This window comes from Petaurus breviceps, unplaced genomic scaffold (genome assembly GCF_028583685.1).
Source record: "Petaurus breviceps papuanus isolate PSGF00001 unplaced genomic scaffold, PetGlider_PUasm1.0 90849, whole genome shotgun sequence".
Classification (NCBI taxonomy): Eukaryota; Metazoa; Chordata; class Mammalia; order Diprotodontia; family Petauridae; genus Petaurus; species Petaurus breviceps.
Window position 1 is genome coordinate 26,007,010 of NW_027187361.1, and position 20,305 is coordinate 26,027,314.

A 20,305-nucleotide genomic window follows, 5' to 3' on the forward strand; every position below is an offset into this window, starting at 1 on the left:
AAGGAAATCCCGCAGCTTGGGGGCAGGGCAACAGCCGGAAACGCAAGGCACCGACTCTGCGCATAACCTAAAAGCGAAACCACGCCCTCCCGGAATTCTGCGCATGAACCAAATGCTGACACCGCCCTACCGGATGTTCTGCGCAGGACCTAAAAAAACAAACCCCACCTCTCCGGCGCAGTGTGCGCATGCTCCCAAGATGCTTCCGTAAGGAGCGCAGCTGCTGGGGGCGTGATGTCAGCCCGAGATGGGAGGGGTTGGCCTTGCGCCTGCGCGGTCACCACCGAGCGCTGAGAGCAACCTGGGATTGAGGAACAGAGAGCTCTGGCCTCCCTGAGGGTCTTGGCGACGAGATGCAGGTGAGGGGAAGGCGGGAGGAAGAGCAGCCGACCGCCCCGACCCCGGATCCCCCGGGGGCGGAGGTTTGACCTGGACTCCCGGCGGGCGCGCGGCTGGGCGTGCGGCCTGGAGGCCTTGGGGGAGGGGCGGGCGGCGCAGGCGCAGTGCGCCGGTGTGTAGCCGCCGCGCTTGCTGGCAGCTCCGGCTTCAGTGTCATTGTTACCGCTGTTCTTCCGAGAGGTGGCCGGGGGCGCAGCCTCGGATCCGCGCTCCAGGTGCGGCCCTGGGTAAGTCACCTGACCTCTGCCTCAGGTGCCCCATCTGGGACCCTCCTCTGTGTGACCCTGGCCGAGTCATCTGACCTCTAAGGCCGGCTCTCTATGTGAGGTCCTGGAAGTTAAAAAACTTTTAGTAATTATTTCGGTGTAATTGGCTTCACTTGTATTCCTTTGACTTATACTGTATTTTAAAGTGTTATTCTGAGAAGGTGCACCCTGCTGTCCAGAGGGCCCATCACACAGAAAAAGGTGAAAAGACTCCCTTTTTTGGAGGGCAGGTGGGGTGAAGGGACTTGCCCAAGGTCACACGGACCTCAAGTGTCCATTCGCAGCGCCACTGAGCCGCCCCTGACACTCTTTAAGCAGAGAAGGTGCTGACCACAGTCAGTAGACTTAGTTCTCTCTCTTATAACGTTGAACTCACAGAACCAGACCGACATTTGGGTTAAAAACTTATTGCCCAAACAGGGGTGGGGCCCTCTAGGTCCTTGAGGGAGGTCCCTTGGCTCCAGACCGCACAGGACACATCCCCCTAATAAAAGGACTCAGTCCTCCAAGGACCTAGAACGCCACGCGTTCCCCGCCCCCGCCCTGGACCCTTTGCCTTAAATGTCACATTGTATATTACCTGTGTCCCATTTGGAAACAGTGTATCACTGTCAGCTACAAGGAGGCTGAAGCTTGGAAACAACAAGCAGTCGATGACAAACAACATCAGCAAGAGCAGCAGCCAGCATGCTCAATGATTGCAGAGCCTGCGGGTGTCTGCAAACCGCCTGCATTCTGGTGCAGAGGACTCAGACCATACGGAGTGAAAAGACAGCGAGAGTGCCCGTGAGGGGGGTGCGGGGGGGGGGGGGGCGGCAGGAAGGAAGCCCTGCTGTGAGAGATGGCCGCGCTGTGCTTGGAGGCTCCAGCTGAAGCACTGGACAGAGACTTCATTCTGTCCTCGCAGCAGCCCTGGGAGGCAGGTCATGTGAACATCTCCATTTTATACATAGGGAATGGAGGCAGGCAGTAGTCAAGGGACTCGCCCAGTGTCTTCCTGCCAGTGCCTGAGCCCGGCTCTGTTCCACCACCTAACTGCTGGGCTGGCTGCCTTAGAGAAGATTCTGTCCTTTTGGAAAACAGCAACAAAGGGGGTTAATGACATTGGACCAAGAGAGAGTACCATGCAGGGGGAGCTATCATCAGAGCCAGAAAGACCTGGGTTCAAGCCCCATCTCTGACACTGAAGGGCATGACTTCTCAGTATGCCCCCTGGCAACTCTTAAAAAAAACTCAGAAAGTCTCCTGACCTGCCTGGGCAGAAAGAGTTTACTCCTCTGGGAGTTACTAATGTTCATGAGATCGCAGTCCGGATCCTGCCCCTGTCTTTTATACCTAGAGCTAGAAGGGATTTCTTGAGAGGATGTCTAATCCATCATCTTTGCAGATGACCAAAATGATACTTCAGAGGTCGTCACAGAGAAGTGACAGAAGTAGGCTTTGAACTTCGGTCCTCCAACCACACATCGGGGGTTTTGCCACAGGATCCAGTTTTTCTTGCAGTTTATTAACTGAAGGTGGTGTGTAAGGCTGAGCATGGTCAGAACCCGATGGATCCCTGGTTTTTTGTTGTCTCATCGCTGGATTCACGTTTGTTGAACACTACACAAGAGTTACTGTTGTAGGAATTGGAAGGGACGCATCATGTACGTTTAATCAACAAGCATTTAAGAGCCTGCTCTTCCCCATTGTTTTAAGGATGTAGATATAAAAAAAAAAGTCAAATTTCTATTTTCAAGACAATTACTCAGACAAGTACATACGAAGTAGTAGGAGGGAAAGTCTGCCCCCCCCATGACGGGGGCCCCTGAGCTCGTGCTTCACAGGAATCACATGACGGGGGAATGCATTCTGGGTGGCCTGGAGATGGGCATGGCAGCATCCATCAGGCCATGACGCTGAAATGGAGAGGGATGTGTGTGTGGGGCAATGTGATTGTGGAGAACTTTCAATGTCACAGTGAGGGCTTTGTGTTTTATCTCAGCAGACATGGGTTTGTTTGTTTTTTTTGAGTGTGCAGGATATGGCGTGTTAAATTGAGCTGCCCTGTAGGAGAGAACTTGGAGGGAAGGTAGAGTGGAAGCAGACGGACCAATTAGGAAACTATTGTAGTAGTTTGGGCCAGGTGTGATGATGCTCTGAACTGAGGTAGACGTGGTGTGAGGGAAAAGAAAGACGCATGTGTGGGGGATTGCTGGGATAGGAATGGGTACCTGTCAGTTTGGGATATGGGGGTTGAGGAAGAGGGAGAAGTCAGACATGATTCCAAGCTTGTGAACCTGTGCTTGGGAGGTGAGCTGGTACCTGGAGAGAAATGGAGAAGTTTGGAGGATGGGGTGTGGGGAAGTGAGCTGCTTTCTGGTTTGAGCTCACTATGAGGCATCCAGGTGGAGATGTCCAACAGGCAGTTGGTAACGCTGGACTAGATGCAGGAGACTCAGCTCTGTTGTTGTTCAGTCATTTTTGTGATTGCGTTTGAGGGTTTCTTGTCAGCGATACTAGAGTGGTTCACCATTTCCTTCTCTAGCTTATTTTACAGATGAGGAAACTGAGGCAAATAGGGATAAGTGACTTGCCTTAGTAGTGTCTGAGGTGGAATTTGAAGTCATGAAGGTGAGTCTTCCTGATTCCAAGCCTAGTACTTTATGCTCTGTGCCATCTAGCTGCCAGGTACCCCAGTAATACTCCTGAAAAATAGATCTGAACATATCATACCCCTGTACAATAAACTCTGTTGCCTCCTTTTTAGGGTCAGAAATAAGTTTCTGTTTGGCCTTTGTAGTTCTTTGCAAACTCGGCATTTAAAGCCTTTCCAGGTACTTTTGTAGCCTTTTGTACATAGCGTGTTTCCCCGATAATAAGACACTGTCTTATTAAATTTTTTGGACAGAAAAACACCAGAGGGCTTATTTTCAGGGGAGGGCTTATTTTAATGAACATTGACAGCAATTTTAATAAACAGGTAAATGTGAACAAAAAATGTACCTTTATTCAATAAGCAAATCACTGGGGAAGAACAGGATGACGAGCTCACTGCTGCAGCTCTGATTGGATGCAGCTTGGAGTGCGGCGTGTGTTTCACGGGGGGGAGAGAGGGGGACGGTGCATACAGAGGGTACTGTAATGTAGCGTGCAGCGCAGGGGATCACCTTCACTACAGTAGCAATCTCAATAGGGCTTATTTTCGGGGGAGGGCTTATTTTAGAGGAATCTTACACAGTAAGGGGAGGGCTTATTTTCGGGATAGGTCTTATTATGGGGGAAACACGGTAGTTCCTCTTACTATACTCTATGGTCCAGCTAAACTGATCTTCTTTCTGTGTCTCATACTCAACATTATATTAGCTCTCCCTCTGCCTTTTCCTGGGCTTTCTCTCAAAACTAGAATGTGTTTTTCCCATTCACCGCAGCCTCCTAGCATCCCTACTTTCCTTCAAAGCTTCCCTCAAGTGTCATCTTTTTCACTGTGTACCCCACCTCCCCCGCGACCTCCAAGTACCTCCCCCTTAAGGCATTACTCAGTATTCGTTTTTTATACACTCACTTATTCACGTCTTTGTTTTCTGTCATATTCACAGTAGCTTATAAAGTCCTTGAGCGGAGGAACTATTCTCTTTCTGTCTTTGTAACCTTATCCCTAGCAGCTAGCACAGTGTTAGCAAGCAGTTTATGCTTAATAAATGCTGGTCGATTGATTAAATAAACAAATGTATTGAGAACACTTTGGGCATCTGTATAAATTTGGAGTACCAACTTTGAATTTAGGGGTCTGTTTGTATGGGAATGATTACTTAAAATTCCTGATCCCCCCCAAACAAAAGAAAGGAGGAAAAAAAAACAATAAAACGTTTAAAAAATACACAGAGGGAGTAGAGAGAAGTTTAGAATGTTTGTCGAGTTGATGTAAAAAAAATTTTTTTTAATTACATGGACTTCCAGGGACATTTCTGGCTAAATTTCTACAAAAATTCAATGTTATTAAAATGTGCCCTATAAATTGAGGCTATTTTGCATGATCTTTCTAAACAGTCAACCTTATAAGCATTCTTACAAAGAACATAAAGTCAGATTGTAAATCAGTATCTGTCCTAGGACATCTTTGACATCCCTTGCCCTGAGACCACCCTCTAGACTTCCAGAGAGAATCATTCCTGTTTGCATCTCAGAATTGGCAATTTCTTTAAAACCTAGATTTTCTAACTGTTGGTACATCTTTACTCTCATATCTTTTTTGGCTTCCATGCTTTGCATATAACATGTATACACTTGAATTAAAATCTTAATTCTTTTAGTCTTAAACTGAAGATCAGGTTTGAGTTAGAGAATCATGAAGTGATTCTTGTACAGTCCCACCAGATTAGACCACACCCTTCCAACCATGACTATCTACTATTTACCATTCACTAAGTAAATGTCAGGAGAGGAAAAGAGAGAGTAATAGTGAAACAAGAGAAGGGTTAGAAGCAGAAGCACTGAGAGGCCTTACAGACTCATCTAGGAGTTTGAGGAGTAGAAAAAGGCTTAACCAAGAAAAATCAGTTGCCAGTCTGCCATCGCCTATTGGAAGCCATTTCTGCCTCCTGGTCTCTACTTTGGGAATTACAACACTGGGCTTTTGTTGAACTTGATTTCCCTAAAGTCATCCTTGGTCTTACTATTTTAGGACCCCAATGCAGACACGGAGTGGAATGACATCCTTCGCAAGAAGGGCATATTGCCCCCAAAGGAAAGCTTGGATGATCTGGAGAAGAAGAGGGAAGAAGAAGTAGAGAAGCACATCCTCCAGCAATCGATAGGTGAGTTCAGTTCGTTTTCTCCATTGTTCTTTCTTTATCTAAGTTGGTGCCATTTGTTACAGTGGGAAAAGTCTTAGAGGCTTTGGTTATAGTGCTTCTTTTGCCTCCGATCACCTCGATGGCCATGGATAGTTCATGTTGGCCTCTCTGGTTCTTGGTTTGCTCATTTGCAAACATGGGATGGGAACTGCTTGCACTAAATAATCTCTAATATCCCTTACATTAAAAAAAAAATTATGGGGCGGCCAGGTAGCACAGCGAGTAAGAGCACCGGCTCCAGTGTTGAGAAGACCTGGAGATCGAATCCCGGGCTCAGACACTTAGCACCCACCCAGAAACACCTGGCCGTGTAACCTTGAGCAAGTTACTTAACCCCGATTGCTTAAAAAAAATTATTACTATGAACTTGACAAACATCTCTGCATACCAAGAAGGACAGAAAAGAGATTCTACATGAAGCTATGAATTTTTATTATAAATGACTTGCATATTTTTAAAGTCTATACCATGTTTCCCCGATAATAAGACCTATCCCGAAAATAAGCCCTCCCCTTACTGTGTAAGATTCCTCTAAAATAAGCCCTCCCCCGAAAATAAGCCCTATTGAGATTGCTACAGTAGTGAAGGTGATCCCCTGTGCTACACGCTACATTATGGTACCCTCTGTATGCACCGTCCCCCCCCCCCCATGAAACGCACACCGCGCTCCGAGCTTCATCCAATCAGAGCTGCAGCAGTGAGCGCGTCATCCTGTTCTTCCCCAGTGATTTGCTTATTGAATAAAGGTACATTTTTTTGTTCACATTTACCTGTCTATTAAAATTGCTGTCAATGTTCATTAAAATAAGCCCTCCCCTGAAAATAAGCCCTCTGGTGTTTTTCTGTCCAAAAAAAATAATAAGACAGTGTCTTATTATTGGGGAAACACGGTAATAAATTCTTGTCCTGTCTCATTCTGAGCTTCTTCTTCTTCTGTGCATTTAAAAAAACATATCAGTGACATTCTTCTTTTTCTCTTTTGTGTTTGGACCTGACTAACACTAACTCAATGCTCCCAATTTAAAAACAATGACAAAAATACCTCCTCCCTCATGCAGATAAGCCACAGTCAAGATAAAACATCCATTTGTGAGCATGTCTGGAGATGTGCGTCTCATTGCGCATCTTTGGGCCTCCTTCCAGGAGGCGGGGTGGGGTGGGCGTCGTCACTCCTTCGGAATCACAACTGATAATGAACGTCGGTGAGAGTTTGGGGGTTTTCTTTGTCGTGTTGTTAGCGTCATATCCATTATTCTCCTGATGCAGCTTGTTTCTCTCCTTATCGTTTCACAAAAGTCCCCCCTGGTTTCATACCACTTGTAAGCCATTGCCCAGCTGATGGGTACCCGTTTTGTTTCCAGTTTTTTGCTGTAACAAAAGGTGCTACCGAGAATATTCTTTACACGTGTGAATCCTTTTCTTCTTTCTTTTTTCTCTTTTGGGGATAGGCTTGGGAGTGGTGGGTAGCCAGGTGAACAGAGCAGTGAGTAGCTAGAGTGCTGCTTGGGGTCAAGAAGACCTGTGTTTAAATGCAGCCTCAGACATTACCTAGCTGGGTAACCCCAGACAAGTCATTGGAGCGCTGCCTGCCTCAGTTTCTTCATCTGTGAAATGCAGACAGTATCACCTGCTTCCCAGGGTCATTATTAGGATAAAATCAGACAATGTATATGAGTACTTTCCAAACCTTAGTGAGCTATGTGAAGGCCAGTTATTATTGTAGAGATATTTCTGGGCTTGCGGATATGCCATTCAGTGACTTTTTGGGCAGTTTCAGACGGCTTTCTAGCATGGCTGGACCATTTCAGCATTCCACCAGCAATACGTTAGTGTGCCTTCTTTCCACACACCTTGACTCCCTCACATCTTTGATTCTGCGACTCCTTTTGCAGATGAACACGTTGATGCAGCTTATGAGTTTAGATGGTGATTTTAAGAAACAGTCCATCGAAGTCTGTTTGCTTTTGGTTGGTTTTTCATTGGCATTTTTTGGTGGAAGAATTTCTAATGCATTTGCTTGTGGTATGTGTAAGCCATTTGATTGATTGGTTGATCAGTCAGTTGAAACCCAGAAAGATAAGTGACCTGAACAGGCTCACAAAGCTAGTAAGTATCACAATCAAGAATGAGACCCAAGTCCAATCCTCTGACCACTATGGCATGCTTCCTCTTTTAAGATAACTATATTTTAAAAAATTGATTGCCCATTCTTGTGAAAGTCACCAGGTGATTTCTTAGACTCCTTATAGATCTGTAACTTTGAAATTTGAGACTCGTTATTCCTAGATTTTTTGAGTTGAATCAGGAAGACTAAATTTCATTCTGGACACTCCTTACTAATATTTTCCTTTAAGTCTAATTCATCAAATATAGTGTCGCTTATGTTCAAGGCACTGGAGATTGAAAAGCAAACATCTACACAAGCAAGTAAATACAAAGTAATTTTAGAAGGAAGACAGGGACAGGTCTCATAACTGGAGGGATTTGGGGACTGAGGGGGCCTGGTGTAAGAGAAGGAAACTGAGCTGTATTTGAAGGAGGCCAGGGATTCTATCAAGTATAATTGAAAGAGGTGTGCATTCCCGATGTGGGGGGGCCTAGTCAAAGGAGGTCAAATAGAATTCATGTACGGGGTATATCTAGCAGACCAGTTTGACCTGAATAGAGCACCTGAGTGGTAAGATAGTAAGATAAAATATGATTAGAAAAAGAGATGGAGGGAGTGGTTTAAGTATCAGACTAAGGATTTGGTATTTTATTCTAGAAGCTCTAGGGGGCCATTAAAAAATTTAATAGTGAACAATCATAATTACCCATCATGGCCCCAGAAAATAGATGGAAAACGTGCTTCTCTCCTTTCTGTGGAGAGGGGGCTGGATGAGCGGATTAAGAATGGGACTTATTCTGTCTGATAGGGTCACTGCCATTTGGTTTTGCTTAGCTGTTTGTCTTTGTTAGGAGGGGAGGCTCGTTTGATAATGGTGGGGGTGGGTGGGTGATGAGGATTAGATCCCTAAATGATAGCGGCGTAAAAAATGTAGAATATTTAAGCAGGGAGCCATTGAAGATGCTTGGGGTGGGGCATTGCATGGTCAAGTCTGTGTTTTAGGAATATCAGTTTGGCAGCTGTGTGGAGGACATGTTGTAGAGGGGAGACACTGGAGACGTGGACATGAGGTAGAAAGCTTTTGTAGTAGCCTAGGCCAAATGTAACTAGGTCCTGACCTGACCTCTAATAGACGCTGCATAAGGGGAGAAGGGGTGTGGGTAGATGCAGGAGACACAGTGGAGCATTGGCAAGAACCGGCAGCTGTTTGGTTATGGGGGTTGAGGGAGAAGGAGGAGTCAAAGATCCCTTTAAGGTCGTAAACCTGAGTGATTGGTGTCCTCAGCAGAAATAGAAAGTTTGTGTCATGGAGGTGGAGTGGGATAACTTCTGTTTTGAGACATTCAGGATGTCCATGGAACATCCAGGGGGAGCTCTGCGTTCTGCAAGCATTTTGTACGGTGGGATCATCAGTCATTTCAACTCTGTTCAGTCTTTTCAGGTTCAGAATTAATTATTTAATTTAATTTTTGGCTTTTTAGGGGAGAAGGGGAATAGTCAGAGGTGCTAATTAAAGTGAGTGAGTGCCTTGCTTTGAGGAAGAACGGGAGAAGAAAAATATATTGCAAAGTAGCATTGTTTTCCATTCTTGGCGCAGATAATTTTATCTGTTGCTAATATGATTCATTTCAGTGAAAACATATGAAGACATGACTTTGGAAGAGCTAGAAGAAAACGAAGATGAGTTTAATGAGGAGGATGAGCGTGCCATTGAAATGTACAGGTTCGATCCATGGGAACCATTTGGTCTTTGTACAGTGATGAAGCATGTGTCCTTTGAGAAAGTAACTTGCTGGATGAGATAACATTTGGAAGGATTTGTAATTAAATTACTCTACAGTTTGCTCTCTTTTTTGTGAGACAAGTAAAACCAGACTCCTTGGACACACTTAATGAAAAATTATGCATAAAACCAGTTCCAATATAAGATTGCTTTGTTAGCCATACAGTAGAGTCCCATCTTACATGGAGGCTAGGTCTGAAAAGGGTGGGGAACCTGTGGCCTTGAGGCCACTTGTGGCCCTCCACGTTCTCAAGTGTGGCCCTTTGTCTGAATCCAAACTTAATAAAAGGATTGTTCTGTGAAGTTTGGATTCAGCCAAAGGGCTGCACTTGAGGACCTAGAGGACCACATGTGACCTTGAGCCCAAAGTCAAGAAGTTACTAGTGGTGAAATTTTTGTGTAGTCAAAATGACCCTGAGCACAAAGTCCCTTAAATTGGCCATGAGGTACAGTAGCTAAGGGAGGTCGGCAGTCTGGAGCCGTGTCTTCAGCACAAGAATTGCCGGAGGGCCTGATGCAGGGCTGGACTGGGTTTGGGTGGTAGAGAGGGACAGTGGGGTCCACTGGAGGGTCTTAATTCTGGAGAGAGTCATGTCTCCCATCTTAGTCACCGTGTAATGCCTGCTCATCGAGTGGAGTGGGGAGAACTCTGCGCTATTTGACGTGAACTCTTACCACCTTGGGTGGTTACTTGTACTATTTAAATGATTGGGGATTTTTGTTTGTTTTTTACTGAGCATATATAAATGAATTTGAGTAAGTTAAATTTGAGTGTGGTGAATTTCATGTGTTTTTGTCTTCCCTCTTCTATGTTACAGGCAACAGAGGCTTGCACAATGGAAAGCGACTCAACTAAAGAACAAATTTGGAGAAGTTTTGGAGATATCAGGGAAAGATTATGTTGAAGAAGTTACCAAAGCTGGCAAAGGCTTGTGGGTAATCTTGCACCTTTACAAACAAGGGTAAGTCAGTCTCCTGCTTTCTTAAAGGTATTTCTTTGCTTTTGAAGCTGTAGGTCGGCATGTTAGATTTCATTGATAAGTAGCTTAGCTAAGATTTTTTTTTTTAATAATTTTGAGATTTTAATGTGCTAACCCAGTCCTGCACAGCCTGTGGCACACGGGCCACTTGTGGCATGCCAAAGGATTTTGGGTGGCCCATGACAGGTTCTGCAGGCCTATGCTAACCACTCTTGCTCTACTAGCCGTATGAATTGTGTAAACCTTTAGGTTATGAAAAATAGGAAGTTCTTTTTGAAGTACATGTTTATTTAAAAATAGGTTTCAGGGGCAGTTAGGTGGCACAATGAATAGAGCACCAGCCCTGGAGTCAGGACCTGACTTCAAATCTGGCCTCAGACACTTAACAATTAACTAGCCATGGGACCTTGGGCAAGTAACTTAATCCCAGTTGCCCTCCAAAAAGCAAAAAAAAACCAAAAATTAAAAATGGGTTTCATGTTTCTTATATTTATGACCCAGCAATTTTTCTCCTACTGGCTAAAATTAAGAACTTTTCTTTTATTGAAAAATTTGATTCCTGATTTGTTTGCTTGTGTTGAGAAACTGAGGAATCCAATAGAATCCAAGAATCAACTTATTAGTCATTGTGAATGCCTTGGTTCCCTACTATTTTTTATAGTAATTGACATATTAATTCTGAACTATTTCTGCCATTTTCAATACCTCTACATGGTGTCCCATGTACAGTAGATTTTCTTCCAGAAGTAATCATGAAATCGTATTAACAGCAGAAAATATTTGCTCACACACCACATAACTTCTAGATTCTGAATGTTTTACCAGGTTTCAATTAAAAAGGAAAGGGATAAGTACCTTTTACATTAAAATTATGTTAATTTGCCTATGTTATTTATCACATAAAATAAAATTTGATCTTGTGTATAAACTGCTTCCCTAGTTTATTGTTTCAGTATGTAGGTTTGTTTTTTGTAAGAGCTTCTTTTTATTTTTCTATGTTAATCTATTAAATCTGCTTCCTGGAAAATATGTAGTAGGAAAAGCAATCTTAAAAATTGAATTGTGAGAAGGAAAATAATTTTAAATTGGCCTTAGCCAAGCACAGAACTCAAGCTAGGGTTGGGAGAATGAAAATACTTTCTTTGCTTTGTCCACATTGTAGCATTGACCTCTTTTGGTGATTTTCTATTTTACAGAATCCCTCTGTGTACACTTATAAACCAGCACTTTAGTGGACTTGCAAGAAAATTTCCTGATGTGAAATTTATCAAGTCTATTTCAACAACTTGCATACCCAACTATCCTGATAGGAATCTTCCCACAGTGTTTGTCTACCTTGAGGGTGATATCAAGGCCCAGTTTATTGGTCCTCTAGTATTTGGTGGCATGAACCTGACAAAGGATGGTAAGTAGTTATCATCTGAAAGGAGAGAAATCCCATGCAAAACCCATAAGACTTTGGGCCCCACAGTTAGGATACAATAGTGTAGCTCAGTTTATATTTGTTTTAACAAATTTTTGAGAGGCAAGAAGCAAATGTATTTTGATCAGTGATCAGAAAAAAAAATACTTTCCCATTAATGGCTGATTTATTTTATTTGTCTTTGGTCAGCCATTGACCTAGGGTGCTTGTGATTTTTCAAAGGCTGCTAAAAGATCAGCTGTCATCAAACCCTTGATTTTTTTTTTTATTTGTTTACATAAGAATTTTTAGTGGTAGATAATCAACAAGAATTTATGAAGGACCTGCTGAGCTAGGCACTGTGTTAGCTATAGGGCCTAGACCTATGATTTCATTGGTAGAGGGACTTCACAGGTGAGGAAACATAAAAATACCATTGCACATTGAACCTTATCTGCAATGTGAAGATCTTAGAAAAATACCTAGATATAGAGACAGAGGGAAACTATTCCTGCCTTCAAGGAGCTTATGTTCTATCAGGGGAGACAACATGTACATAAATAAATATATATAAAACACATAAAGAGATGCAACATAATCTTGGAGAAGTAGAGACCATAAACTGGGAGAATCAGGACAAGAGGGACTTGAGCTTGTCAGATTTGAAGGGAAACTGGGAATTCTCTTTTCTTTTCTTCATTTTTCAAATGCTTTATTAACTTCTGATTTACATCATTAATTTCTGCCAGATTTTGAGTTGCAAATTTTTTCCCCGTTTTTCCCCTACCCACCGCCCCAAAATAGGAGTCCCACAGGATATCCCCTCCTCCAATCTGCTCTCTCCCATCTTTTCCCATACCCCTTTAGACTTTTCCAGGAGGGAATGGTGGATCTCTGTGCCCCAGTGCCTGTATATCTTCTTTCCCAATTATATGTAAGATAGTATTAATAAGAGTATATATGTATATATGATTTTAAACATTTGATTTTAAAACTTTGAATTCTAGATTCATTCCCTTCCTCCCTTGTCACCCACCCTTACTGGGAAGATAAGCAGTATAGGATGTACATGTGTGGCTAATGCAAAACAATAACACAGTAGATATATTGTAAAAGACTGACTATATTTCCCTCCCTCCTATCCTACCTCCCACTTGTTCTGTTCTCTACTTTGATCCCTTTCCTTTTCAAAAGTGAGTGCTTCCAACTTCCCTCTCCCCCAGCCTGACCTCCCTTCCATCATCCCACCTCTCATCCCCTTCCCCCTCTACTCTCCTGTAGGGTGAGATACCCTATTTAGTGTGTATTTCATTCTCTCTCTGAGCCAAATTCAGTGAGAATAAGGTTGACCCATTCCCTTTTGCTTTCCTATTCTTCCCCTCCATTGTAACCCTTTACCCTTGCCTCTTCTTTATGAGATAGTTTACCCCATTCTGTCTCTCTCCATCTCCTCTCATTATATTCCTCTCTCACCTCTTAATTTCCCCTTTTAAGTATCATCCATTCCCATTAAATTGGTCCTGTGCCCTAAGTATACCTGTAAACATATATATATACACATTCACACATGTATCATATGCCCATGTACCCTCTGATATAGACATATATATATTTCTGTTCCCTTCAACTGTTTTCATACTGAGAAAAGTTTCATCAGTTACAATTATTGTTTTTCCATGTAGGAATGTTAATAGTTCAGCTTTGATCAGTGGCTTATGATTTCTTTTCCCCTCTTTACCTTCTTAAGCTTCTCTTGCTTCTTGTATCTGGATGTCAAATTTTCTATTCAACTCTGTTTTTTTCCATTAAGAATGCTTGAAAGTCCTTTGTTCTACTGAATTACCATATTTTTCCCTGAAAGATGATATTCAGTTTTGCTGGGTTTTTAATTCTTGGTTTTAATCCCAGCTCCTTTGACCTCTGGAATATCATATTCCAAGCCTTTTGATCCCTCAGTGTAGAAGCTGCCAGGTCCTGTGTTATCCTGATTGTGTTTCCACAATATTCAAATTGTTTCTTCCTGGCTGCTTGTAATATTCTCTCCTTGATTTGGAAATTCCAGAACCTGGCTATAATATTCCTAGGAGTTTTCTTTTGGGGATCTTTTTCAGGAGATGATGGGTAAATTCTTTCAACCTCTATTTTGCCCTCTGGTTCTAAAAAACAGAGCAGTTTTTCTTGAAAACTTCCTGGAGGATGATTTCTAGGTTCTTACTTTGATCATGGCTTTCAGGTAGTCCAATAATTTTTAAATTATCTCTCCTGGATCTATTTTCCAGGTCAGTGGTTTTTCCCATAAGATATTTCACATTGCCTTCTATTCTTTCATTTGTTTGGATCTGTTTAATACCATCTTGATTTCTCTTAAAGTCACTAGCTTCCCTTTGCTCCAGTCTAAATCTGAGGGAACAATTCTCCTCATTGAGCTTTTGAGATTCTTTTTCCATCTGGCAAATTCAGCTTTTTAAGGCATTCTTCTCCTCATTGCCTTTTTGACCCTCTTTTGCCAATTGAGTCAGTCTGTTTTTTAAGGTGTTAATTTTCCTCAGTCAGGCTGTTGACTGTCATTTTGTAATTTTCTTGCATTGTTCTCATTTCTCTTCCCAATTTTTCCTCCACTTCTCTTATCTGCTTCTTAAGGCCCTCTATGGCCTGTAACCAGCTTGTATTTATTTTCCTTTGAAGCTTTTGGTGCAGGAGTTCTGACTTTACTGTCTTCCTCATGTTCCATGCTTTTTTTTTTTAATGCTTTATTAACTTCTGATTTACATCATTCGTTTCCGCCAGATTTTGAGTTGCAAATTTTCTCTCCGTTTTTCCCCTACCCACCACCCCAAAATAGCAGTCCCACAGGATATCCCCTCCTCCAGTCTGCTCTCTCCCATATTTTCTCCCATACCCCTTTCAACTTTTCCAGTGGATCTCTATGCCCCAGTGCCTGTATATCTTATTTCCCAATTACATGTAAGATGATATTAATAATAGTATACACACACACATATACATACATATATATATGTGTGTATATATATATATATATATATATATATATATTTGAATATTTGATTTTAAAACTTTCAATTCCAGATTCATTCCCTTCCTTCCTTGTCACCCACCCTTACTGGGAAGATAAGCAGTTCAGTATAGGTCCTACATGTGTGGCTAATGCAAAACAATAACATAGTAGATATAATATAAAAGACTGACTATATTTCCCTCCCACTTGTTCTATTCTCTACTTTGATCCTGTCCCTTTTCAAAAGTGGGTGCTTCCAACTTCCCTCCCCCCACAGCCTGCCCTCCCTTCCATCATCCCCCCTCTCCAAAGGTGCATCATCTCAGCAGCTTCTCGCCTCGGGAGCAAAAGCTGATGCACTCCCACCTACTGGGTCCCAAAGTTCACACTGCACTGACCTCTCACTTTGTCCTTCGCATCTATGTGTTGATAAATCTGGAACCAGCCACAGCTGCTACTGATCTGGAGTCTCTCAGGCCTGTGGCTGGTCAGCCCTGCCCTGGGGCTAAAGCCTCGGTGTGGGGCTGGGCTTGGCTCCTAGAGCGCTGTGCTGGCCGATTCCTGCCGGCCTGTCGGGCTGTCCTCAGCGGGAGGTTAGCTTCTCTGTGTCATTTTACGGGTTCTGCAGCTCCAAAGTTTGTTCAGTGTCCCCTTTTACATGGATTGGGGAGGGTGGAAGCTGGAGCCGTGAGGAGGTCATGTTTCTACTCCACCATCTTGACTCCACCTCTGGAAATTGGGAATTCTAAGAGGCAGAGGTAGAAGGGAAGCATTGTAGGCATGGAGATGGGAGATACACTGTCTTGTGTGAAGGACAGCAAGGAGACTAGTGTGCTTAGACCACAGAGTCCATGGAAAAGAATAATGCATAATCAAGCTGGAAAGGTGGGATGAGGCCAGATCGTGAAGTGATAAGTGATCATAGGTAGCACTTTAGTACTTTTAGGTTTGCACAGCATTATTACACAGGTGATTTCATTTGCTCTTCAAAACAGCCATAGGAGGTAGTTGCTGTGTCCATTTTACAAATGAGGAAACTGAGGCAGACAGAAGTGAGATGATCTCTCAGGGTCACACAGCTCATTTGCTGCCTAACTGCCACCTAGCTCTTTGGCTTTAATCGTGAAAGAGAGGGGCTCATAATTGATCCTCTAGGCAATAGGAAGGCAGCAAAGTTGCTTGGTGAGGGAAATGACATGACTCGGACCTTTGGTGTCTGTCTGGAGAATGGGATGTAGTGTGGAGAGGACTGAGGCAAGGAGACCACTTAGACTGGAAGCATTGAGTGCTGATGCTGAGGTGTGAATGGAAGGAAAGGACTATATAGGAAAGAGGTTATGGAATTAGAAATGAGATTTGGCCACTGATGAGCTGGGTGGGCTGAGTGACAGAAGAACGGTGCTTCCTTTTATAGAAACAGAGAAGTTGAGAAGAGGTTGGGGAAGGGCACGGGGGAAGATGAATCCTGGTTTGGACATGTTGAGCTTGACATGCCATTAGGACAACTGATTTCAGATGTCCACTAGGAAGTTGGTTACAGAACTGTCGCTCAGGAGAGGCTAGGGCTGGATATATCGGTGTGGGTGTTGTCTATATAGATCAGGGGCGGGGAACCTGCAGCCTCAAGGCCGAACGTGGCCCTCTAGGTCCTCAAGTGTGGCCTTTTGAATCCAAACTATGAGGTTTCAGTCAAATGGCTGAGGATCCCCACCCTTGGCATAGATGATAAGCTCACTTTTGGGGGAGACCAAAGTGAGAAAAACTGAGGGGTGGGGGTTGAGAGAGAAGTGGGGAGACAAAGAGACAAGAACACTAGATTTTTGTCACATTCTAATTCTGACAAAATCCTGCCAGATGTTATTCTTAATGCTAACAATCGTACGTGAACTTTTACTGAATCCATATTGATATTTTTACATATATGAGGACTGAGATAGGTACTGGACCTATGATTTCATTGGTACAGAGAATCCCTCTGCCCCCACTGCAAATTAGCTTCTCCTCTGCAACTTACAGTCTTCGAGAGTTGCCTGGATACTGGAAGTTTGAGTGACTTGCTCCAGGTCAGAAAGACAGTATATATCAGAGGCAGGGTTTGAACCCAGACCTCCTGGCTTTGAAGTAAGTTCTCTATGCACTGTGGCAGGCTGCCTTTTTATAGACTGTGTTATTTATTTAATAGCACCAGAACTATAAAGATTGAAGACTATATATGCATTTTATTTTTCCTGTTTTTAGCATGAAGAAGAAGAGATTTGTGATAGTATTAAAAGTCTTAATTTCAAATATGGTAGAATTGGGGGGTTGCTGAATTTTAGTAGGTGAGGTTTCTTGAATGGGATCATTAATGTCTTAGAGACATGGTTGATCTTTCATACTGTTTCTAATTAAAATAGGTATGAATGTAGCAAGGTATCTATTCTGTCAAAAAACTGTTGAGTCCAGTACAGATCTTTTAGCTATGCATGAATTAATAGCTGTAGCAGCCTTTTATGAAATCTTTCCTAAAAACCAATAGGGAGGAAGTAAGGGAAATGGCTTCCAAGAGCTAAGGCTCGAAGCGGCTCCTCCTCCAAGGAACCCCAGAACATCTATCATCTATGATTTCAGCCCATACCTGAACAAGAAAATACTTTCAGAAACATCCTGGAGAAGTGCTCATCCAGCTTTTGCTTGAAGGCCTCGAGTGAGAAGGAACTAACAGCTAGATTATAATGAATATGTGTTTGAATATTGCAGAATTCCTTTAGTGTGAGTTCTAAAATGACAACAGGTTGCATTTAATGCAAGCAAGAATTTAATTAATGTGACAAGGGAGCTAACCAATGTTATTAAATGCCACTAAAACATCATTCTGTACTTGCCTATCATTGAGTGTAGTTGTGATGTGCCATTGCATACCATAATCAATAGTTTTTTGTTAATTTTTCAAAAAGGAGCCCTTAATAAAATGGACAAAAGGAAAAATACTTCAGATGGCAACACTGCCAACACAAAAAAGAAGAGACTTTTTATTACATTAGAACAAAAATTTGATGTAATCGAACGGCATGAACGCGGTCATAGTAACTCTAAAATTGGAAGAGATATAGGAATGCCTGAATCTCCAGTACGGAATATTATAAAACATGCAGGTGAAATTTAAAAAAAGGCAAAGTTGCATCAACTTTTTGTGGTTTGCAAATAACCACGAGAAACAGAAGTATTACAATGATAGAAATGGAGCGTCTGTTAGCGGTATGGACTGAAGATTGCAATCAAAAATGCATTCCTCTTACCAGAGCAGCCATTCAGACAAAAGCTTCAAGTTTATTGAAGGCAGTAAAAGAAAATGGAAATGAAATGGATAGTGAAGAAACTTTTGCTGCAAGTGTTGGCTGGTTTAATCGCTTTAAAAATCGACTTCAATTGCATAATGCTAAAATTACCAGAGAGGCAGCCAGCGCAGATAAGGGCACCCCAGTGTGGAAGCACATTTTGCCACACTCTACAAATAGTAATTTTGAGGGTTTTCCCCCTCAAAAACAGACTGTTATAGAAGAAATAACAAACATTGGAAGAAAGCTTGGTTTTGATGAACTGGAAAATGGCAATGTCCGAGAATTGCTCGTTTCACACTCTGAAGAATTGGCTGGTAATGATCTTAATGTACAACAACAACAAGAATTTGAAGAAGCCAACAGTGATACCAAAGAATCAGATAATGTGCAAATGAAGGATTTCACTATCAAGGAATTTGAAGATATTTTTCGAGCTGTAGAAGTCATGAAGCAAAAAGTTATGAATGCTGATCCTAACGTCAGTCGAAGTATACAAATTCGCCAAGATGTGGATAAAGCTCTCTGTACCTACTAGCATATGTATGAAGACTTAAAGAAAAAGACAGTTCAGCCTACTCTACTAAAATATATTAAACAAGAATAAAGACATTTTTGTCATATCATTGTAGGCTTATCTTTACATATAATAAGTAATTTTTAAATTTTGCTTTCTATTATTCCTTTGTAATAAACTCAGATCAGAAAAAAAACAAAACAAAAAAAACCCAATAGGTAAAGAATCACAGATTTTAAATGAAGATTTGTGTAGTGTGACATCATTTTATTCTAAGAGATCTGATTCAAACTCCCATAATTACCTGGATATCTAGAACTGAACTATAGAGATTAAAAAATGCGTAGTCATATAGTATCAAACTTTATTAATAGTACTTTATTAGTGCATCACCATATTAATTCAGTTTAAAGAGTAACTGAACCAAAATCCAGACTATTTTGTTCCAGTTGTATGTGTAGAAACATAGAATAGATTCTGCCTGGATTTTTCCTTCTACAGTAGAAAAAATAAATCCTTTAGTTTTGCTTCAGGAAGGCCCACCACCACATGGAGAGCTCAATCTAATTATAAATTTCAGCAAAAAAAAAAAAATAGTAGCTGTAGCTTCAACAACCAATTTCTCTGTTTTTTAATTGTTTTTTAGTAACCAGGGCACATGTATTGATTCAAGCTGGTAATCATGGAATTTAGTCATCTTTATGATAAATTTTTATTTTTCCCTTTGATGCCTAGTTCAGTGAATTACTTGAAATCAAGAAAATAGGAAGCTTGATAACTTTTTTCTAATTGGAATTAGATTTAAAGATTGCCAGCACGACTGAGGAAACTAATTCTATTGTTGTGTAGAATATCTGGGTTTTTCTGTCCCAGAGAAGTTATTCAATCTAAGACATTATTGAGCCTAGAGAAAAATAAAGTTATTTTATCTTTTTATTTCCATGTAGATTGGAATTGGAATTATTATTTTTTCCTTATTAAAAGTTGTGATTTTTAAAAATATGTGCCTTTTAGCTTAGGCTGGCTGTGGTTTCCATGTGAGAAACTTTTTACAAATTTGAATGAACTATCTCAGGAAGAAAATAAATTCATTTGTTTCTTCTCTCCCTACCCCCAACCCCTCTTTATCTTACAGAACTGGAGTGGAAACTTTCTGAATCTGGAGCCATCAGAACTGATCTAGAGGAAAATCCTAAGAAACAGATTGAAGATAAATTAATGTCCTCAGTCAGGTGCTCTCTCCCAACAAAGGAAGAAAGTGATTCAGAAGATGACTAATTTCCTTATTTTTTTATTCGTTTCCTGAACTTTCTTAGGATGGTGAATATATCTAGAATTTTTTAAACTGAAAAAAACAGAAATAAAATCTTTTTATTAGAAAAAAACATGTTTTTTTTAACCTTTCAAAAATTAACCTCAAAATTGATCACTGTTCAGAAATAATGGATGCTGGTTGTCTTATTACATCCTTAAGAACAATGACACATAGTACCTGAGGTTTTTAAAAATAAATGACAAATTAATATATTGTGGCAAATAGTTTCAATTTATTGGTCACATTTTATAGCAAATATAACTAAGTATGCATTTATTTCCATGTAACTATGCTATAAAATGAATTTGGGGTATTTTTTTCACTTTGGGAATAAATTACACAGAACATTTTATCCATTGGATTTTGTG

General features: G+C 41.5%; 1 protein-coding gene across 1 annotated transcript; it reads left to right on the plus strand.

The window, feature by feature from the left end:
* Nucleotides 1-210: 210 nt before the first annotated feature.
* On the plus strand, nt 211-20,007 carry PDCL3 (phosducin like 3). The gene is made up of 6 exons (XM_069073019.1): nt 211-359; nt 5,329-5,461; nt 9,240-9,330; nt 10,209-10,352; nt 11,567-11,775; nt 19,758-20,007. Exons 1-6 carry the CDS (start codon nt 354-356, stop codon nt 19,898-19,900), a joined length of 726 nt encoding a protein of 241 aa, XP_068929120.1. The 5' UTR covers nt 211-353; the 3' UTR covers nt 19,901-20,007.
* Nucleotides 20,008-20,305: the final 298 nt, after the last annotated feature.